Source organism: Eleutherodactylus coqui, chromosome 5 (assembly GCF_035609145.1).
Source record: "Eleutherodactylus coqui strain aEleCoq1 chromosome 5, aEleCoq1.hap1, whole genome shotgun sequence".
Classification (NCBI taxonomy): domain Eukaryota; kingdom Metazoa; phylum Chordata; class Amphibia; order Anura; family Eleutherodactylidae; genus Eleutherodactylus; species Eleutherodactylus coqui.
In genome coordinates, this window is record NC_089841.1 from 225,190,757 (window position 1) to 225,209,058 (window position 18,302).

The 18,302-nt window shown below is 41.1% G+C and overlaps 1 protein-coding gene across 4 annotated transcripts in view; it reads right to left on the bottom strand.

Moving 5' to 3' along the window:
- Positions 1-18,302, bottom strand: part of FREM1 (FRAS1 related extracellular matrix 1) — a 181,946-nt gene that overhangs the window by 116,584 nt on the left and 47,060 nt on the right. For all 4 annotated transcript variants that reach the window (XR_010792875.1, XM_066604279.1, XM_066604280.1 and 1 more), the window contains exons 6-10: positions 16,200-16,523; positions 12,791-12,899; positions 11,681-11,812; positions 3,557-3,901; positions 150-292 (exon numbers count right to left, since the gene is read on the bottom strand). Coding sequence is in view for 3 of the 4 variants with exons in the window: in XM_066604279.1 (XP_066460376.1) it covers positions 150-292; positions 3,557-3,901; positions 11,681-11,812; positions 12,791-12,899; positions 16,200-16,523 (1,053 nt within the window). In the remaining variant the exon portion in view is untranslated. The remainder of the gene's footprint in view (positions 1-149; positions 293-3,556; positions 3,902-11,680; positions 11,813-12,790; positions 12,900-16,199; positions 16,524-18,302) is intronic.

Below are 18,302 nucleotides of genomic sequence, written 5' to 3' on the forward strand. Positions count from 1 at the left end.
GTATATACCAATCATAGGTTATGTGTACTTACCAATCATAGGTCACTGTACATACCAGTCATAGGTTATGTGTACTTACCAATCATAGGTCACTGTACATACCAGTCATAGGTTATGTGTACTTACCAATCATAGGTCACTGTACATACCTGGGGAGCGGAGAGGTTGGGCGGAGTGTGACTATCCGAGAGGATCAATTCAAAGGAATCTTCGAAGATTTCTCCTCCGAGATGCTTATAATAAATGATGCCATGGAATAAGTCTCTTTGTAGGAAGGTGGTGACAGGATATGCTTATCGTAGACACAAGAAGCAATAGGTTAACATGTGTAACTAGAAGATGCGCAGACAATGATAAAACAAACACTGCGTCCTTCTCATGTGGAAGGTCCCGCACGGCGCATCGCGGTTAAGTCCACACCAAAATCTGCAGCCACCTGTAGATTTCAGTGTGGAATTGAATATGGCTTAAATCCTGCCTGCAATTCTGCATTATAATCTGCAGTTAGGTCGGATTTGTTTTTTGCACGCAACAGCATTTTTTACCGGACCTATTATGCACACAAGTAGTGTGCGATTACACACTCCACATTGCGCACACATCAGCGTATTGTATTAGCTAGACATGTCAATTTTCGCAAAAAAATATGCAACAATTGAAATGGCTAACCAGTCTAATGCAGTCCAGATGTGTGCTTTTTCCTGTGCAAATACACACTGTTTCACGCGTCTCCTAACATATTTTGCACAGAATGCATAGAAAAATACTGCATTTTTTTGCACGATCAAAATGCGTTGGAAAATTGGTGCATGTGAATGAACCCAAATCATTGGCATCTAATCTCTGCATACCACAAGTACGAATGTTGTGTGCACAAATAAACCCATAAGAAGCCGGTCTAAATCAAACAGTAACAAGTGTAGTTTCTCAGGGACTATATCTATGTATTTATCTAAGATCTATATCTCTCTCTCTCATATCTATCTATCTATCTCCTATCTATCTATGTATTTATCTAACATCTATCTATCTCATATCTATCTATCTATCTATCTATCTCTATCTATCTCATTATCTATCTATCTATCTATCTGTCCATATATCTCTCTATCTATTTCATATCTATCTATCTATCTACCTCATATCTATCTATCTATCTCATATCTATCTATCTACCTATCTATCTATCCGTCTATCTATCTATCTATCTATCTCTCTATCTATCTCTCTATCTCATATCTATCTATCTCATATCTATCTGTCCATCTATCTCTATCTATCTATCTCATATCTATCTATCTATCTCATATCTATCTATCTCTCTCATATCTATCTATCTATCTCATATCTATCTATCTGTCCATCTATCTATCTCTCTATCTATCTATCTCATATCTATCTATCTCATATCTATCTATCTATCTATCTCATATCTATCTCTCTCTCTCATATCTATCTATCTATCTATCTATCTGTCTCATATCTATCTATCTGTCTGTCTGTTTCATATTTATCTATCTATCTAATATCTATCTATCTGTCTCATATTTATCTATCTATGTATTTATCTAACATCTATCTATCTATCTCATATCTATCTATCTCATATCTATCTATCTATCTATCTATCTCATATCTATCTATCTATCTATCTCGTATCTATCTATCTATCTATCTATCTATCTATCTATCTCATATCTATCTATCTGTCCATCTATCTCTCTATCTATCTCATATCTATCTATCTATCTACCTCATATCTATCTATCTATCTATCTATCTATCTCATATCTATCTATCTCTCTCATATCTATCTATTTATCTCATATCTATCTATCTATCTGTCCATCTATCTCTCTATCTATCTATCTCATATCCATCTATCTCTCTATCTATCTCATACCTATCTATCTATCTATCTATCTATCTATCTATCTATCTATCTATCTCATATCTATCTCATATCTATCTATCTATCTCATATCTATCTATCTCATATCTATCTATCTATCTATCTCATATCTATCTATCTCATATCTATCTATCTATCTCATCTATCTATCTATCTCATATCTATCTATCTGTCTGTCTGTTTCATATTTATCTATCTATCTAATATCTATCTATCTACCTATCTATCTATCCGTCCATCTATCTATCTATCTCATATCTATCTATCTATCTCATATCTATCTATCTGTCCATCTATCTATCTATCTCATATCTATCTATCTGTCTGTCTGTTTCATATTTATCTATCTATCTAATATCTATCTATCTACCTATCTATCTATCCGTCCATCTATCTATCTATCTCATATCTATCTATCTATCTCATATCTATCTATCTGTCCATCTATCTATCTATCTCATATCTATCTATCTGTCTGTCTGTTTCATATTTATCTATCTATCTAATATCTATCTATCTACCTATCTATCTATCCGTCCATCTATCTATCTATCTCATATCTATCTATCTATCTCATATCTATCTATCTGTCCATCTATCTATCTATCTCATATCTATCTATCTATCTATCTATCTATCTATCTCATATCTATCTATCTATGTATCTATCTATATATCTCATATCTATCTATCTCATATCTATCTCTCTCATATCTATCTATCTATCTATCTATCTATCTATCTATCTACCTATCTGTCTCATATCTATCTGTCTGTCTGTCTGTTTCATATTTATCTATCTATCTAATATCTATCTATCTCATATTTATCTATCTCGTTATCTATCTATGTATTTATCTAACATCTATCTATCTATCTCATATCTATCTATCTATCTATCTGTCTGTCTGTCTCATATTTATCTATCTATCTAATATCTATCTATCTATTTGTCTCATATTTATCTATCTATCTATCTATCTATCTATCCATCCATCCATCCATCCATCCACTGGCATACATATAGGGGGTGCAGAGGGTACAGTCGCATCTGGGCCCAGGAGCCCTTGGGGGCCATAAAGTCTCTCTTCTCCATATTGCAAACCAATACTATCAATGAAGCTTTATAGTTGGGGACCCAGTTCCAGATTTTACACTATCTATCATCTATCATCTATCATCTATCATCTATCAATCTATCTATCTATCTATCTCATATCTATCTGTCTCATATTTATCTATCTATCTAATATCTATCCTTCTATCTAATATCTATCTATCATCTATCTATCGCATCTGTCTATCTATCAGTCTCATATCTATCTATCTGTCTCATATTTATCTATCTATCTGTCTCATATCTATCTATCTATCTATCTATCTATCTGTCTGTCTGTCTGTCTCATATCTGTCTGTCTCATATCTATCTGTCTCATATCTATCTATCTATCTATCTATCTATCTATCTATCTATCTATCTATCTATCTGTCTCATATCTATCTATCTATCTTGTATCTATCTGTCTCATATCTATCTATCTATCTATCTGTCTGTCTCATATCTATCTATCCTTATATACCGAATATACTATATATGTTTTGTATGTTTCGCACTTTACATAGCAGTGGTATTTCATATAATACCTAGTGCATTTGGTCCCGGTTTCTTCATGATGCTCCCAGCCACTGACTGCTTAGTGATATTGAAGCGTATGTAATCATCGCTGGAGTCCATGTCGGAGGCGCAGAGCATTGAGCGTTGAAGGAGAACCGTCTGCCCTTCCAAGAGTTCAATGACTGTGTTGGTGATGAGAAACGGGGGGCTGTCATCTTTAGGAAGGATGTTAATTGGGAACTTGTGGCGAATGCTGTGACGTCCATCATGTATTCTGAATACAACAAAATCTTTGGTGGTGTCGCTGTCATCATGGTGATAGCGGACAACTCCCTCCTGTATGTCTTTAACGGTGAACGTAAATCCTTTTCCTCCTGGTTGCACAAATATAAGATCTCCGTGAAACGACAAATAGCTTGTATTTGTATCAGTAAAGTAATTAGAATATCACAGAGCACAACGGAGGCTGTTAGATCAGGTGACTCTGCATAAATATACATGAATATATTTATTTGGCAAGATTAGAAGCCTCAGATGTAAATGTCATTTTCAAGCTAACAGAGCAATTCCTATCAGAGCCCATGATACATTTCTATACTGGTGTCAGTGGCGGAGGTTGTAGCTTGGGTGTCTTGGGCTCTGGTGCAAAAGCAATGTATGGGGCCCTCTGCCTGATTCAGTGATACATGTTAGATTAATCAGCTGATTTTAGGTGATACTCAGGGCTCTTTCACATGGGCGTTGCGATTTTCGACTGCATGAACTAGAGGCAGTTACGATCAAGTCAGGGCTGCATCTTCCGTTTTCTCACCCATTCAGATGGCCCGAATACCATTGGCCAAGGGAAGGGAATTCAGCTCTGCTAAACTCCCTTCCCCTTCCCTCCCCCTCTCCACCCCTTGCCAGCTGCTGGCAAGAGGAGGGAGCAGGATGCGGGTGGGAGCTTAGCTTAGATAGTTGTGCTAAGCTCCCTCCCCAGCCTATGGGAGCTGCCAGCATGGGGACAGGGAGGGACTTTAGCAATGCGAGCCACTGCTAAACTCCCTTCCCCTTCCCTTTCCTGATAGCTCTCATAGGCTCCCATAGGAGTCTATGGGAACAGCCGGCGTATTCCAGCAAAAGATAGGACAAGACCTATCTTTTCCGGGACCATATGCTCTATGTTTTCTGTCTGGCTGATTTTACGCTCCGGAAAATCACCCATATGAACAAATGTATTGGACTCCAATGCTTCAGATGGTCGCGATTTTTGGCCGGCGTTTTATCATGGCAAAATCACTTGTTAGGGCGCTCATGTGAAACTAGCTGCAAGGCGTATTGTTGCCTTATCTATTAAGTATGTCTAAGGCCGGCTGCACACGGCCGTGACGGGCTCCGCCGCGGAATTCTGCGGCGGAGCCCGTCACGGCGCCCCCCAGAGACCCCCAAACTTACCTGCGGATCCGGCGTCCTCGCTCCCGCATGACGCGCCGCAGCGTCATGTGACACGCCAGCCACGTCACATGACACGCCCACCGCGTCCCATGATGCAGCGGCGGTAGGCGGGGAAGCAGTTTCACGCTATCTTCCGCTGTGCTACAGCAGAAGATAGCGTGACGGACGGCTTCCATTGACTGCAATGGAAGCCGTCCGCGCGTACACCCGCGGCAAATAGAGCATGCTGCGGGTGAGGTCGGGTGATTTCACGGTGCGGAATTCCACGGTGGAATTCCGCACCATGAGCATTAACCTTTTCCAATCCACTGTCTGACGTCTAAAGACATTCTGGTTGAAGGCTGTACAGCTCTGATGCCGGAGGATTTCCGGCAGGGTATTCTTACTGTAGATTACTGGCCACTTTGTTGTCGGGGGCCTCTCCAGCATGTCCCATACTGCAGTACAGGCTCTAGCCAGCAGATGGCACCATGGTATAATGGCAGAAAGAGAAAGCCCCCTAGGAAATCCTGAATCCAAAATTGGATTGCAAAGGGTTAAGCTATTAGGTTCAATAGAACCTAATAGCTGCAGGCAACGCGGCGGATTTCCGATGCGAATTACGCGATGGAAATCCGTCCGTGGGAAGGAGCCCTAACTGTATATATGAGGCATCAGAGAAGAATATAAAGTAAAACAGTTAAGTGGTGTTTAAAGATTCGCTTCCTCCTCTGAAGTTCTTTATTGAGTGAAAAGTATATATATAGAAAAACACTGAAGCACAAGCTGATGATGAGCAGACACCGCCCGACTGTCATCCAATCATTGTATGACAGAGGGGTTAGGTTCCCCCAACCCGGCAATAATCATCAAATTATTCTAAAAGTTACAATTGATGCGGCAGTTACATCTGAAGCTTACATGTAAACATATATACTTTTGCTAAAGCTGGCTCCAACTACATGATTTACGATGATCCCTAAACATCCCTAACGTTTTAGTTTCCTGACTCCCTCTTCTTATTAAATGAAGTCCAACATAGTTGCCCTTTTTTTCTTGAACCAGTAGTTAGAACAGTTGCACGTAAAGTACATCTATTCTGTAGTGCCAGTCCAGGTCACTACAAAGTCATTACCACTTTTTCTCCCAGCACTTGTACCTATTTACTCCATGTGCACAATAAAAGACATGAACCGTGCAACTGGTTTGGGTGTTATTAGTTTAGTTAGTTTAGACTGTTTGTTAACAATCAGTCCAAATTTCATTAGTAATCAATGCAGAAATCCAGGTAATTCTAAAGGGTTCACTTACTTTTCATGCAACTGTATATAGAAACATAACTCTTCTTTCTATTATAGGCAATTAAAGGGCTTGTACCACAACCTTACGATAGGTGCTGAGTCTGATCAGCGGGAGTCAGACTGCTGAGACCGCCACTGATCTCAAGATGTATTTTATTGGAGCGGACGGAAATAGCCGAGTACAAGCTTTAAACTAACTCCAGCAGTCACTTTGAAAATGGATGAAATGACGCCCGCATGTGCAAATGACACTCTATTGAATCTCTTCCTCACTGCAGCGGTATAGTGACTGCACAGTGAGAATGAGAGGGGGCAAGGGACTCCTGTTCTCAGGATCGTTGGTGGACTCAGCAGTGAGACCCCTACTGATCAGACTTTCATCACCTATCCTATGGATAGGTGGAATAAATAAATTGTGCTACAACCCCTTTAAGTCATAATTCTGCTTTTGTATAAGACTTGCTGGGCAATTTTTCATTAACTAGATTGACACGATCTTTGCTACGCGAACATAAAATGTTTGGAAAAATTGGTGTAAATGTTTTCAGAACTGTCGAGCCAAGGATTTGGCTTGAATGGTTCGCTGTCCACAGCTTGGTCTTCCACATTTTGGGGACATGGCAACAGTCAATTACTGTATATTACATATTAGTACAATACAACACCTAGTATAGTATGTTACTGTGCAGCCCCCAATATAGTCAGTGTATCCTGTGGTAATATCTTGTATTTCTGGTTTACTCTACAGATTGGATCTATTGCAGAGAGAGAATACAGTCACTGAGCTGTAGACCACTATATATATATATATGCACGTAGCAGAGCTGAGTGTATATACCTGTGTGTAGTAGAGCTGAGTGTACATACCTGCGTGCAGTAGAGCTGAGTGTACATACCTGCGTGCAGTAGAGCTGAGTGTACATACCTGCGTGTAGCAGAGCTGAGTGTACATACCTGCATGTAGTAGAGCTGAGTGTACATACCTGCGTGTAGCAGAGCTGAGTGTACATACCTGCTGTAGCAGAGCTGAGTGCATTTACCTGCGTGTAGCAAAGCTGAGTGCATTTACCTGTGTGTTGCAGACCTGAGTGTACATACCTGCATGTAGCACAGCTGAGTGCATTTACCTGCATGTAGCAGAGCTGAATGTATTTACCTGCATGTAGCAAAGCTAAGTACGTTTACCTGCATGTAACAGAGCTGAATGTATTTACCTGCATGTAGCAAAGCTAAGTGCGTTTACCTGCATGTAGCAGAGCTGAATGTATTTAACTGCGCATAGCAGAGCTGAGTGTATATACCTGCGTGTAGCAGAGCTGAGTGTATTTAACTGTGCATAGCAGAGCTGAGTGTATATACCTGCGTGTAGCAGAGCTGAGTGTATTTAGCTGCAAGTAGCAGAGCTGAGTGTATATACCTGTGTGTAGCAGAGCTGAGTGTACATACCTGCATGTAGCAAAGCTGAGTGCATTTACCTGCATGTAGCAGAACTGAATGTATTTACCTGCGCGTAGCAGAGCTGAGTGTATATACCTGCGCGTAGCAGAGCTGAGTGTATATACCTGCGTGTAGCAGAGCTGAGTGTATTGAGCTGCATGTAGCAGAGCTGAGTATATATACCTGTGTGTAGCAGAGCTGAGTGTATTTAGCTGCATGTAGCAGAGCTGAGTGTATATACCTGTGTGTAGCAGAGCTGAGTGTATTTAGCTGCATGTAGCAGAGCTGAGTGTATATACCTGCATGTAGCAGAGCTGAGTGTATATACCTGCGTGTAGCAGAGCTGAGTGTATTTACCTGCGTCTCTCTCTCTCTGTCACATCTCGCACTCGCTTAGCAATGCTTCACTCTCCCCAGTGGTGCAGCACCGTTGGACTTAACATAGCAATTTTGACCTTGCCTCACAGCTCACTCGATGTATCAAACACAAATTTTATGATTTTACGGTGGTGGTGAGGATGTCACAAATCTAATGACACCAAAATCATCCACCAAAGGTCACGCAAAGGGGTCAAAGTGCGGTGCAAGAAACAAACTGTAGGCTTTTTTATATTCGATGTCTCATCCTATCTCTGCAGACCATAACTCAACAGCATTGTCAACTTTTATGACTTCCAAAACACCTTCCACATCATTGTCTGTATCCTAATTGAAAGCGATCAAGAGAATGCACTAACATATCTGACCAGCATGAAAAGCAGTGCGGTAAATGTCATCGAGGAAACTGAGGGCGATTACTGCCGACAGAAGTCCTTTACATTCTGTCGGTGATCCCATAAACTTGGGGTAACATTAGAGATAATTCGGGACGGGTACGGTGCGGTGGAAGAAAGCAAGTATATTTTTCTAATTCTGGACAATCTCTTCAATGGATCATTTTAGCATTGAGTTAACAGCATGGCAGATTTGATATTTTAGAAGTATTTGCAAATACATAGAAGATGCCCAATTTAATGTAATCCAAAAATGTGGTGTTTTAACCCCTAGTGAAACACATATATGTGGCTTTCCTGTATGTAGGACAGAAAGACTTCTATGCGGACACATAGTGTTCCATAAACGGAGGCTCGCACATCATTGCCTCCAGATTTGTTAATGTCCACTGCCATTTGTCAAAGTTCCATACCAATTTATGTAACTTATTTGTGTAAAGGCTGAGCCACATAAACTACAAGATTTTCCCTAATCTCTCAATTTTTCACTTGAACGGTTTGTTCCGGGCCTGTGGAAATTCAATTTATTCTGAATATTTAATAGTCAGAGGATTACGGGCTATCAACTTCAATCTGACATCTATGTGGATTTACAAGTCTGCTATTTAGGGGTTTAGCAGAATTAAATAAGGTGACTTCTAACCTCTCCAGTGATCAAGGGGCTTAGAACGCAGCGCAGTCCTGTGCTTCAGCTCAAAAGACAGTAGGAGTGTCATATTCTCGGCGTGGTATTTAGGAGATAATATGTGACTTACAAGACTTATATATTTAATGTTTTAAAAGTGAAATGCTTTTCCGGAATGGAATGAGAGGCTATGCAGCACTGAAATGGCAATGGCAGGTGCGCTCCGAGATAGGACAACCTGCTGTTCCTGGCAGGCCTAGGCTTCTAAAGTAAGTAGGAGGCTTATCTATGCTTCCTCACCCCATTCATATATGGTTATGCCTATGACTAAAGATTCCGGCTGAAATGTATAAACCAGGCTGGTATCTTCCAATGGACGTTTAGAATAAACTACTGTTTTAGTTGGAAACCTACTCTGGTACTGAAGTTTTTGGATATTTTCCGATATTTTTTTGGCAAACTGTTCAATTCGTCTGATAAAGATTATTGTTCTGACCAGTTCAAGGACTTGTTTCATCATTTCTATGTATATTAAATGTTTCTAGAATACATATCACAGTCTAGAATGACTTCAGTGTTTGCAAAGGGAAAGAAAAGTTGTAAGTTTAGGTATAAAGATGTAATGAAGGCAGCTGGCACTAAACGTCAGAAGTAGATTTCACCTTTAGCATTTGCCTTTTCTGGGTACCAATTGTTTCTCCCAGTAGTCAGATACCCCAGGACGTACAGCCGAAAAGAGTGGCGCAGAGGACTAGGGCAGCCGAAATGCAGTCCTAAGCTCTCGCTCACGACCTTAAGGTTGCAAGCTCAATTCCTGAATGGTTCAGGTAGCCGACTCAAGGTTGACTCAGCCTTCCATCCTGTTGGTAAAAGGAGTACCCAGCTTGGTGGGGGGTAATAAATAAATTACTTGAAAGTGCCGCGGAATAAGTTGGCGCTATACAAATAACAAGATTTATTTATTTTTTAGTTTACAAGAAAAATAGACATGAAGCTGGTATCAACACAATAGAAAACATTAACTTTTACGTATACCAAGGACTGTGACTGTAACAAGGGGGCGCCTTCTACGTCTAGAGGAAAGCAGGTTTCATCATGGGCCTGGATGCCTGTCTTGAGTGACACAATATTACATGTTATAGTCACTGGTCTTTGATCTGGGGAGTAATTCTGATTGCCAGATTTAGAGTCGGAAAGGAATTTTTTCCTTTAAAATAAGGAAAATTGATCTCTAGCTCATTGGGGTTTGCCTTCTTCTGGATCAACACTGAAAAATAATGAAAACAATAAGACCAACTGCTCACCCCATGTATGAGATCATAGCAGTGTCCACTAATGCTTGAATGCCACTGGATCAAGCATGCTAATCCAATAACAAAGACAATCCAGCACTGGAAATAAAATAAAATCCAGCTTCTTATTGTGTCCACGTGCTGTCTGATGTGTGTTGCACTTGAATTTCTCAGGAGCAACATGCATATGCTCATCGGAATAAGCCCTTAAAGGCATGTTCCTGTCTTGGGAATCTCATTCCACTGTTTTGTAAATATGAAACTAAAGCACTCACGAATTACATTCCTACTTCAGAACCACCTCAAATTCTTTCCAGTGTTTCTTACTCTTTGCTAGGGGAACTGACCCCTCCACTATGGAGTGGAAATGGCTGACGCTTGTAAACGTCTGATTCCCTATGTGATGATATCTTGGCTGGCCAGTATCTCTAGAACACATGCTCACTAATTCCCTGCCTGGCCACCAACTACTTCTATGCTCTGCTATTTATTTTGGGCAGCACCAATAGGGGTTTTTCTTCCTTCCAGCTTGCTATCCACTGGCCGCTGTCAAGTGTGTGACTCTACACAAATACAGGCTAGCAGTGGAACAGGAGGTGTAGAAGGGGAATGAGTCATCATTTGTGGTCACTGATGTCTATGGCAGCAGAAGAGGGGAGGAGAGGATTGAGAGAATCTCACATACAGATGTGTCTACTGAGGCTAATGGTAAATTAGCAGCTGCTGTTTATTCACATGTACACTGCTCAGTCTTGCTGTACTGTATCCTACATGATAATATGTAGTTTATCTTGAGTTGAGTGTGTATTTAATATTGTGTCTAGTATGATCCTTTTGGAAGTTTATGTTTGCTATTATATTGTGTACATCTAACAACCTGGGACTAGAAAAGCACTAAAATTAACTACATTTGCACTAACCTCATATTCTAAATGGTTACAACTTACCTCATTTAGTATCAGAAAAACAGCTGTAACCTTATTTTGTACAATGGATAAAGGTGTTTCTTTGGATGAAGGGTATGAGAAAAAGTTAAATAGATGCCCATGGCTCAAGGTTCTCATATATCTAATTGTGTAAGCCAAGTGGACATTACTGTAGACTTAAAAGTTTTAAAACAAAACAATGCTTGTAAAGTAATAGGAGGTTGGGTGTTTTTAGAGATATGACTCCACTATATGGTACCCGGGCTTTTAGATTTGCTAACATCATGTTTATTGCATGTTTCATACCAGTTCTATTTCCTAACTTTATATAAAAAGCAAAAATTTATAAGATGTTACTTGCAAGTGAAAGCTGTTCCTAATTTTACCTCTTAGAGTTATCCGTCCATGCTGCAAGCCATCCACAATCACTAGGCGAACCGCATTAATGTTATCATTATCTACAACTTGAAATTGTTCCCATGTGATTGCTCGAGACTGACCTTCCAAGAGATCCAGACCTAGGCAACATATAGAAAACATAACAGGCAAATGTTAGTTTACATTTTCATTAACCCATCAAACAGCTTGTACTTGCATGATAGCCAGTGTGATAACTAGCATAATTGCAAATAAGTTTTTTAAATATAATTGCATTTTTGTGCAGAGAGATCCTTCTAAAAGTGCTAGCCACTAGTAGTATTCCCTCCTAATTTGCTGTCCACTGCCTGTTGTCAAGTGAATTCTGTCCCTACTAGCAGAAATAATGAGATAGATAACAGGAAGTGGAGGAGGATGATGACTGATGCTGCTCATACATGTATATGGGGAGTAGAGGGGAGAGGAAAGAGAGCTGCTACATGGTGTGTTATTTACTGTCCCATAGCTACTGAAATCACATCTACACTACTCAGTACTGCTGCACACTGTCCTACATTATGTCATTATTTATATGTATGTGCTAGAAGAGGGCAGAATCTGCCATTTTCTCCATGTGCTATGTATAGAAAAGATTATAGTGGCATTATAGTGGCAGTCTTCTTTCACTAGCTCAGAAAGAACTGAATATTACATATATGGCCTGCAGAGGGTAAAATATTGAAAAATGCCATGTACAAATCATATGATGGCCAAATAGCTTATTCTGTAAAGTCACCTAAAATAAATGGGTAAAATTAAAATGCAAATTGTATTTGTTTTTCAAGACTTGTTCTATATAGATTTATAGAATTGCTAAAACGTACCATATTTGTAAGCCACACCCTGTTATGTGTGGAAATCGAAATCAGAATCCAAATCAAAACTGAAAAACTCCCCTTTTAAAGCAAATTTTGTTTAACCTCGTCTGTGTGTCTTGACTCACACAATAAAGCCTACTAAAAATGTGGTCAATTATCAAGTATGTTAGAATTTATTAATTTTCAGCAGGTACTTTATCTGTGTCTGGTTTTCATATATCTACATATGTGATTTGTAATGAATTGAAAGCAGAAACTTACCCAAATTCCAGGATACCCGAGGGGCATTTGTATCAGCTGTTCTAATAGATATGAAAAGTATGATTGGTGAGCTTCTTTCAAAGAAAAAATCATGAACTTCTAATTCTACCTGCAGAAGGAAAAATGATCTGTATTGTGAATCCTAACATTAATTTTTACAGGAGATTTTTAAGACCGATAACTACAATCCAAATGGCATTATCCTTGTAATCATGGGAAAAACATGTGAGCCTCATACAGCCACTACCCACTAAGCCACCAACATAGATCGATCAGCTATAACCTTAAATCTGCCTAATATTGTGTAAGTTCTCCTAATGCCTCTGAAACAGCTCTGACCCATCAAGGCATTTACTCCATAAGACCTCTGAAGGTGTCTGACACCAACACCTTAGGAGAAGATCCTTTCATTCCTGTAAGTTGCGAGTTGTGGCCTCATTGGATCAGTCTTGTTTTAGCAGCACATCCCACAGAGCACATACTCTGTTGGTTTGAGATCTGGGAAATTTGGAGGCCAAGTTAACACGATGAGTTCTTTGTCATGTTTTTCAAACCATTCAGGGTTCATCAGAGACGTAACTTGAAGCTGCTGGGCTCCAGTGCAAAGTCTGGATTTGGGCCCCCGACTTCAAAACTTCATTGCTAGTATTGGTTTGCAATTTGGGGAAGAGAGACTTTATGGGCCCTCTAGGGCTCTTGGGCTCGGTGTGACCCCTCCCTTTGTACCCCCTATAGTTACACCCATGGGGATCATTATCCTGCTATAAAGGAGTGGGAGACACCTCCCTGTGTGGTCTATGATCCCTAGTTGTCAAATTCGTGCAGGGCGCAAGTTCGAAGATCCTCATGAATGTCATCAACACCTCATGTCAAACCTTGACATGATTAATGGCAGCGATAGACCAACGTATACTTGAATAAAGACATTAACACATAGAAAACACCAATGTAGGTTTTAAGAATGCTGTTACCATGCAGGGCGGCGCAGGGTCCCGCGGTCAGTGTGCGCCACCCCGGCGTCGACTCCGGCATCCTGGAGCCCTGACGTCGGGGCTTTCCCAGCGACGTGGAGCAGCTGGTGTGCGGCGGCGTGGGCGTGTCCGCCCGTAGGGCGCCGCCCACACTCCTCCACCTCTCTTGTGCAGTAGTGGGGGAGCTGGCTCCTCCCACTCTCTGCCCCGGGGCGGAGTCTTTCGTTTATAAGGCTGGCAGTGACCTGAGCTCACTGTCAGTTATTGGTTCTGCTTGCATCTAGTCAGCCTGTCTCAGTCAGTGCTAGTTGCTAGTCAGTCTCCTTCTAGTTTGCCTGTCAGCTTCCATCTCCAGCCTTGCTTTGCCTTGTAAGTCCTGTTGGTCTTTTCCATCTGCCTCTCTGTCGGCACTCTGTCCCCCCATCAGTTAGTTTCTTCTTGTCAGTCGCCAGGTCCCTAGCCAGCGCAGGGACCGCCGTCCAGTTGTCTGCTTGGGGTTAGCCAGGGCCGAGGCAAGTAGGCAGGGACAGTGGGGTGCGGGAAGTTCAGGGCACCCCACCTGGCGCTCGGGGGGTCAGAGTGCCGTAAAAAATGCTCTTCCAAACCAACTTTGGCTTGTCGGGACCTGCCTAAAAGCAGGGTGATTGTCTCGATAGGAATGGCCCCCTGTCTCGAATCTAGGGTCCTAGCCTTTCCACAGTTGGAGGATAGGAAAGGTATATTAAGTAGATGAAAATGCTTGCTATCTATCTATCTACCGTGTTTCCCCAAAAATAAGACAGTGTCTTATATTAATTTTTGTTCAAAAAGGTTTAACTTTTTTTACATGTATAGCTGCCTAGACACTATTTAAATTAACTTTGTTAATTAACTGTTAGCAGGGCTTAATTTTGGAGTAGGGCTTATATTTCAAGCATCCTCAAAAAGGCTGAAAAATCATTTTGCATCCTCAAAAATTCTGGAAAATCATGCTATGTCTTATTTTCAGGGTATGTCTTATTTTCAGAGAAACAGGGTATCTATCTATCTATCTATCTATCTATCTATCTATCTATCTATCTATCTATCTATCTATCTATCTATCTATCTATCTATCAGAGCTATACCCAGCACCCATATAGAGGTTGGCTCAGAATAAATATAATTTCATTATGGCTGATTGGCCGGCTAAGGAAATCACCTACCTGTTAGCCAATTAGTCAATACACCACAGGAGATATTATAGCAGGGAAGAGAAGAATGGGACATTAAACACTGAGGGATTCCTGACTCACAACACCTAAAGGAGCTTCTGCAGTGACAGGTAATACTGAGGGATTCCCAACAGATGTCTCCTAAGGGAACGTCTGCAGTGACAGGAAAGTAGCAGTCATTGGGGCCGAGCGCCAAATGACAGAGGGCATCCGCTAAAGGTGTGATCACGTGGGCCAGGGCTGAGATTGTGATGCCACCCTGGCTCCACTTCTTGATTGCGGTTGATGCACCACAACAGTGATCAGTTTGGGTTGTTATAATATTTTAGTATATTGTCTTATCATAACGCTTAACAAATTGATGTGTGCTTATGAGAACATTGGTTCCCTTGTCCTTAGTAATGTGTAACAGCACTTTAATTAGGTTTTGAATTAAACAAAGCTTATTTTATCCCTGCCTTATACATATATTCTGTTGTTCAGGTATTCATGTGCCTGATATTATGAGAGTAAGGGAGTAGTGGATGAACAAAGGGGCAGCACCAAAGCTTTTTGCTTGGTAGCACTCTGTAGAGTCGTAACAAGCACTCGGGGTGGCCGAGTGTTGATCCCTCTGTGTAATAGGCCGCTTGTCCAGCAAGGACTGAGAGAGCAAGCGATGCAATATGAAAGGCTCACTGTATGGTATCGCCACTGTATGGGTGCTCAGTTTGACTGTGTCATAGTAGGAGTTAATTCTCTACTGAAGGCCTGGCAGATATGGCCGAGTAACCAAGAAAGACTGCAATAAATGCTAGCTGAATTGGCCAAGAAACGGAACCACCATTGTTTTCTACATTTGTTCTGCTGTTACTGTTTCACAAGAAGAGTGCCTCTCTGTGAGAGAACCATTAAGCATGACCTGCCTCTGTGTACTGGACTTTTTGAGAACAATACCTGCAGAGGTATTGTTCTATCTTCCTTATTTGCACATCCTACGGACATTAACAGGAAGTGGGCAGAAGCTAGACAATGTAATCAAAATGGTTTGGCCACTTAATATTAGATGAGTATCTGATATTATATTATCCACTCGGTAATCTGGTAAGAAAACAATTATTTCGAAACAATGCCCTTATCATTACTGATGCACATTAATCAATATTCTGCCGAGCAACGTGATTCTTTCCATCTAAAAGATTTTTTGGGAAAATAAGTAAAACACTCTTTGAGTCCAGAATCACTAGTAACTTCTAAGTTGGTTACCTCCATATTTCTTCTATCAATATGACTGCTGTTTGGTGGCTGATAGCCTATAAGCATATCATTTAGATCTTTCCATGTGAAGGATGAAATAGGCTTGGTATGATCCCCAAGGTGGGTAATGAATCCTTCGCGTGGAGGGTCTGTAATGTTGAAGACCAGCAGAGATTTCCTGGTTTCACTGTCCTCTGCATCAAGCGCTGCAGTGGTGAAGGGGGTCAGAATGAACTGGTCCACCTCTAAAATAAACATTGACATGAAGGCTGCTTTGGGGAGCTGGTTGGGTAAAGCATCTCGAATATGAATAGGAATCCAAGCATGTTCAGACTGAAAAAGAAATAAATTTAGATTATGTCATATATGGTAGAATGAAAAAGGTCGTCAGGTCCCAAAACATGTATAAAATTATCATTGTGAATAAATTAAATTCATGCTATTGTAATATAATAATACATTTTTTCATAAATCAATAGAGCTAGCAAATGGAGGAAATTGGTAATGTCTTGTTAGAGAAAAATGCTACTTTCAATGCTTATCGGTCAATTATTCTGCCCCTGCACTGATCACTCACTCTAAATGTGCTGATAATATCTGTACACAGAAGTCTATACACAGAGAGATCAGCTAACATAGAAGTCATAGAACATAGAAGCTACCATAGCAGCCCATAGAAGTCTGTATGTCTCTCTCTTTCATTGCATTTAGCATTTTTTCATGTTCACACCCCTTAATATTGAAATCAACATGAGCCATGCCTGCAGTTACAAGCACCAGCCACTACACAGAGGTCGGCATGGAGACTTCTGCTGCTTCAGCTCCGACCTCTGTGTATTTGCAGCGCTGACAGCATGCACCCGCTCAGCTGATCCGTCAGGGTCCCCAAGCAACATACCCAAGCCAATCAACTATTGATGACCTATCCTGAGGATAGGTCATCAATAGTATTTTCCACGGAAAACCTCTTTAAACTTAAATGGTCACTAGCTTTTTCAAACGACTTGTGATTATAGCATACCCAGTGAAATAACTCGCAAAACTGCTATATATTTTGTCTACCTAAAATTATGTTTTTGTGCTGAAAAATCTCTCTGAAGTCCTGGCCATTAGGGGTCTTCCTTCCTTCTAAAGGCCCATTTAGACACAACGATTAGCGCTCAAAATTCGCTCAAAGCCATCTTTTGAGCTATAATCGTTGTGTCTAAACGCGCGTCCATTCTGCACTTTTAGGGCACTATTTGTTCATTGTTGACTTTTAGCAAGCTAAAAGTCAACAATGACTCTTATCAGCGCCGCGTGCTGAGTTCTTTTAGCTGGTATCCCGCCTGGAGCTCTCAGCGAAAGCTCAGAGAACAAAGCAGCTCCTGCTTTTCTCAGTGCTATTGGATGAGCGGGATACCAGCTGACAGCTCCGAGAACAAAGCAGCTGTTTGCATATACAAAATAGCTGCTGTTCTGCCTCGCCTGCATTTAACTCTTAAGTAGCTAATTAGCTACTTAATAAAGGGGTTGTCCCGCGAAACAAAGTGGGGGTATACACTTCTGTATGGCCATATTAATGCACTTTGTAATGTACATTGTGCATTAATTATGAGCCATACAGAAGTTATTCACTTACCTGTTCCGTTGCTAGCGTCCTCGTCTCCATGGTGCCGTCTAATTTTCAGCGTCTAATCACCGGATTAGACGCGCCTGGGCAGTCCGGTCTTCTTCTTTTCTGAATGGGGCCGCTCGTGCCGGAGAGCGGCTCCTCGTAGCTCCGCCCCGTCACGTGCCGATTCCAGCCAATCAGGAGGCTGGAATCGGCAATGGACCGCACAGAAGACCTGCGGTCCACCGAGGGTGAAGATCCCGGCGGCCATCTTCACCAGGTAAGTAAGAAGTCACCGGAGTGCGGGGATTCAGGTAAGCACTATCCGGTTTTCTTTTTTAACCCCTGCATCGGGTTTGTCTCGCGCCGAACGGGGGGGCTATTGAAAAAAAAAAAAAAACGTTTCGGCGCGGGACAACCCCTTTAAACTTTATGCAAAGACGATCGCTCAAAACTCACTCAAACTGTCGTTTGAGCGATCATCTTTCAGTGTAAATAGGCCTTAACTTGATAGCCAC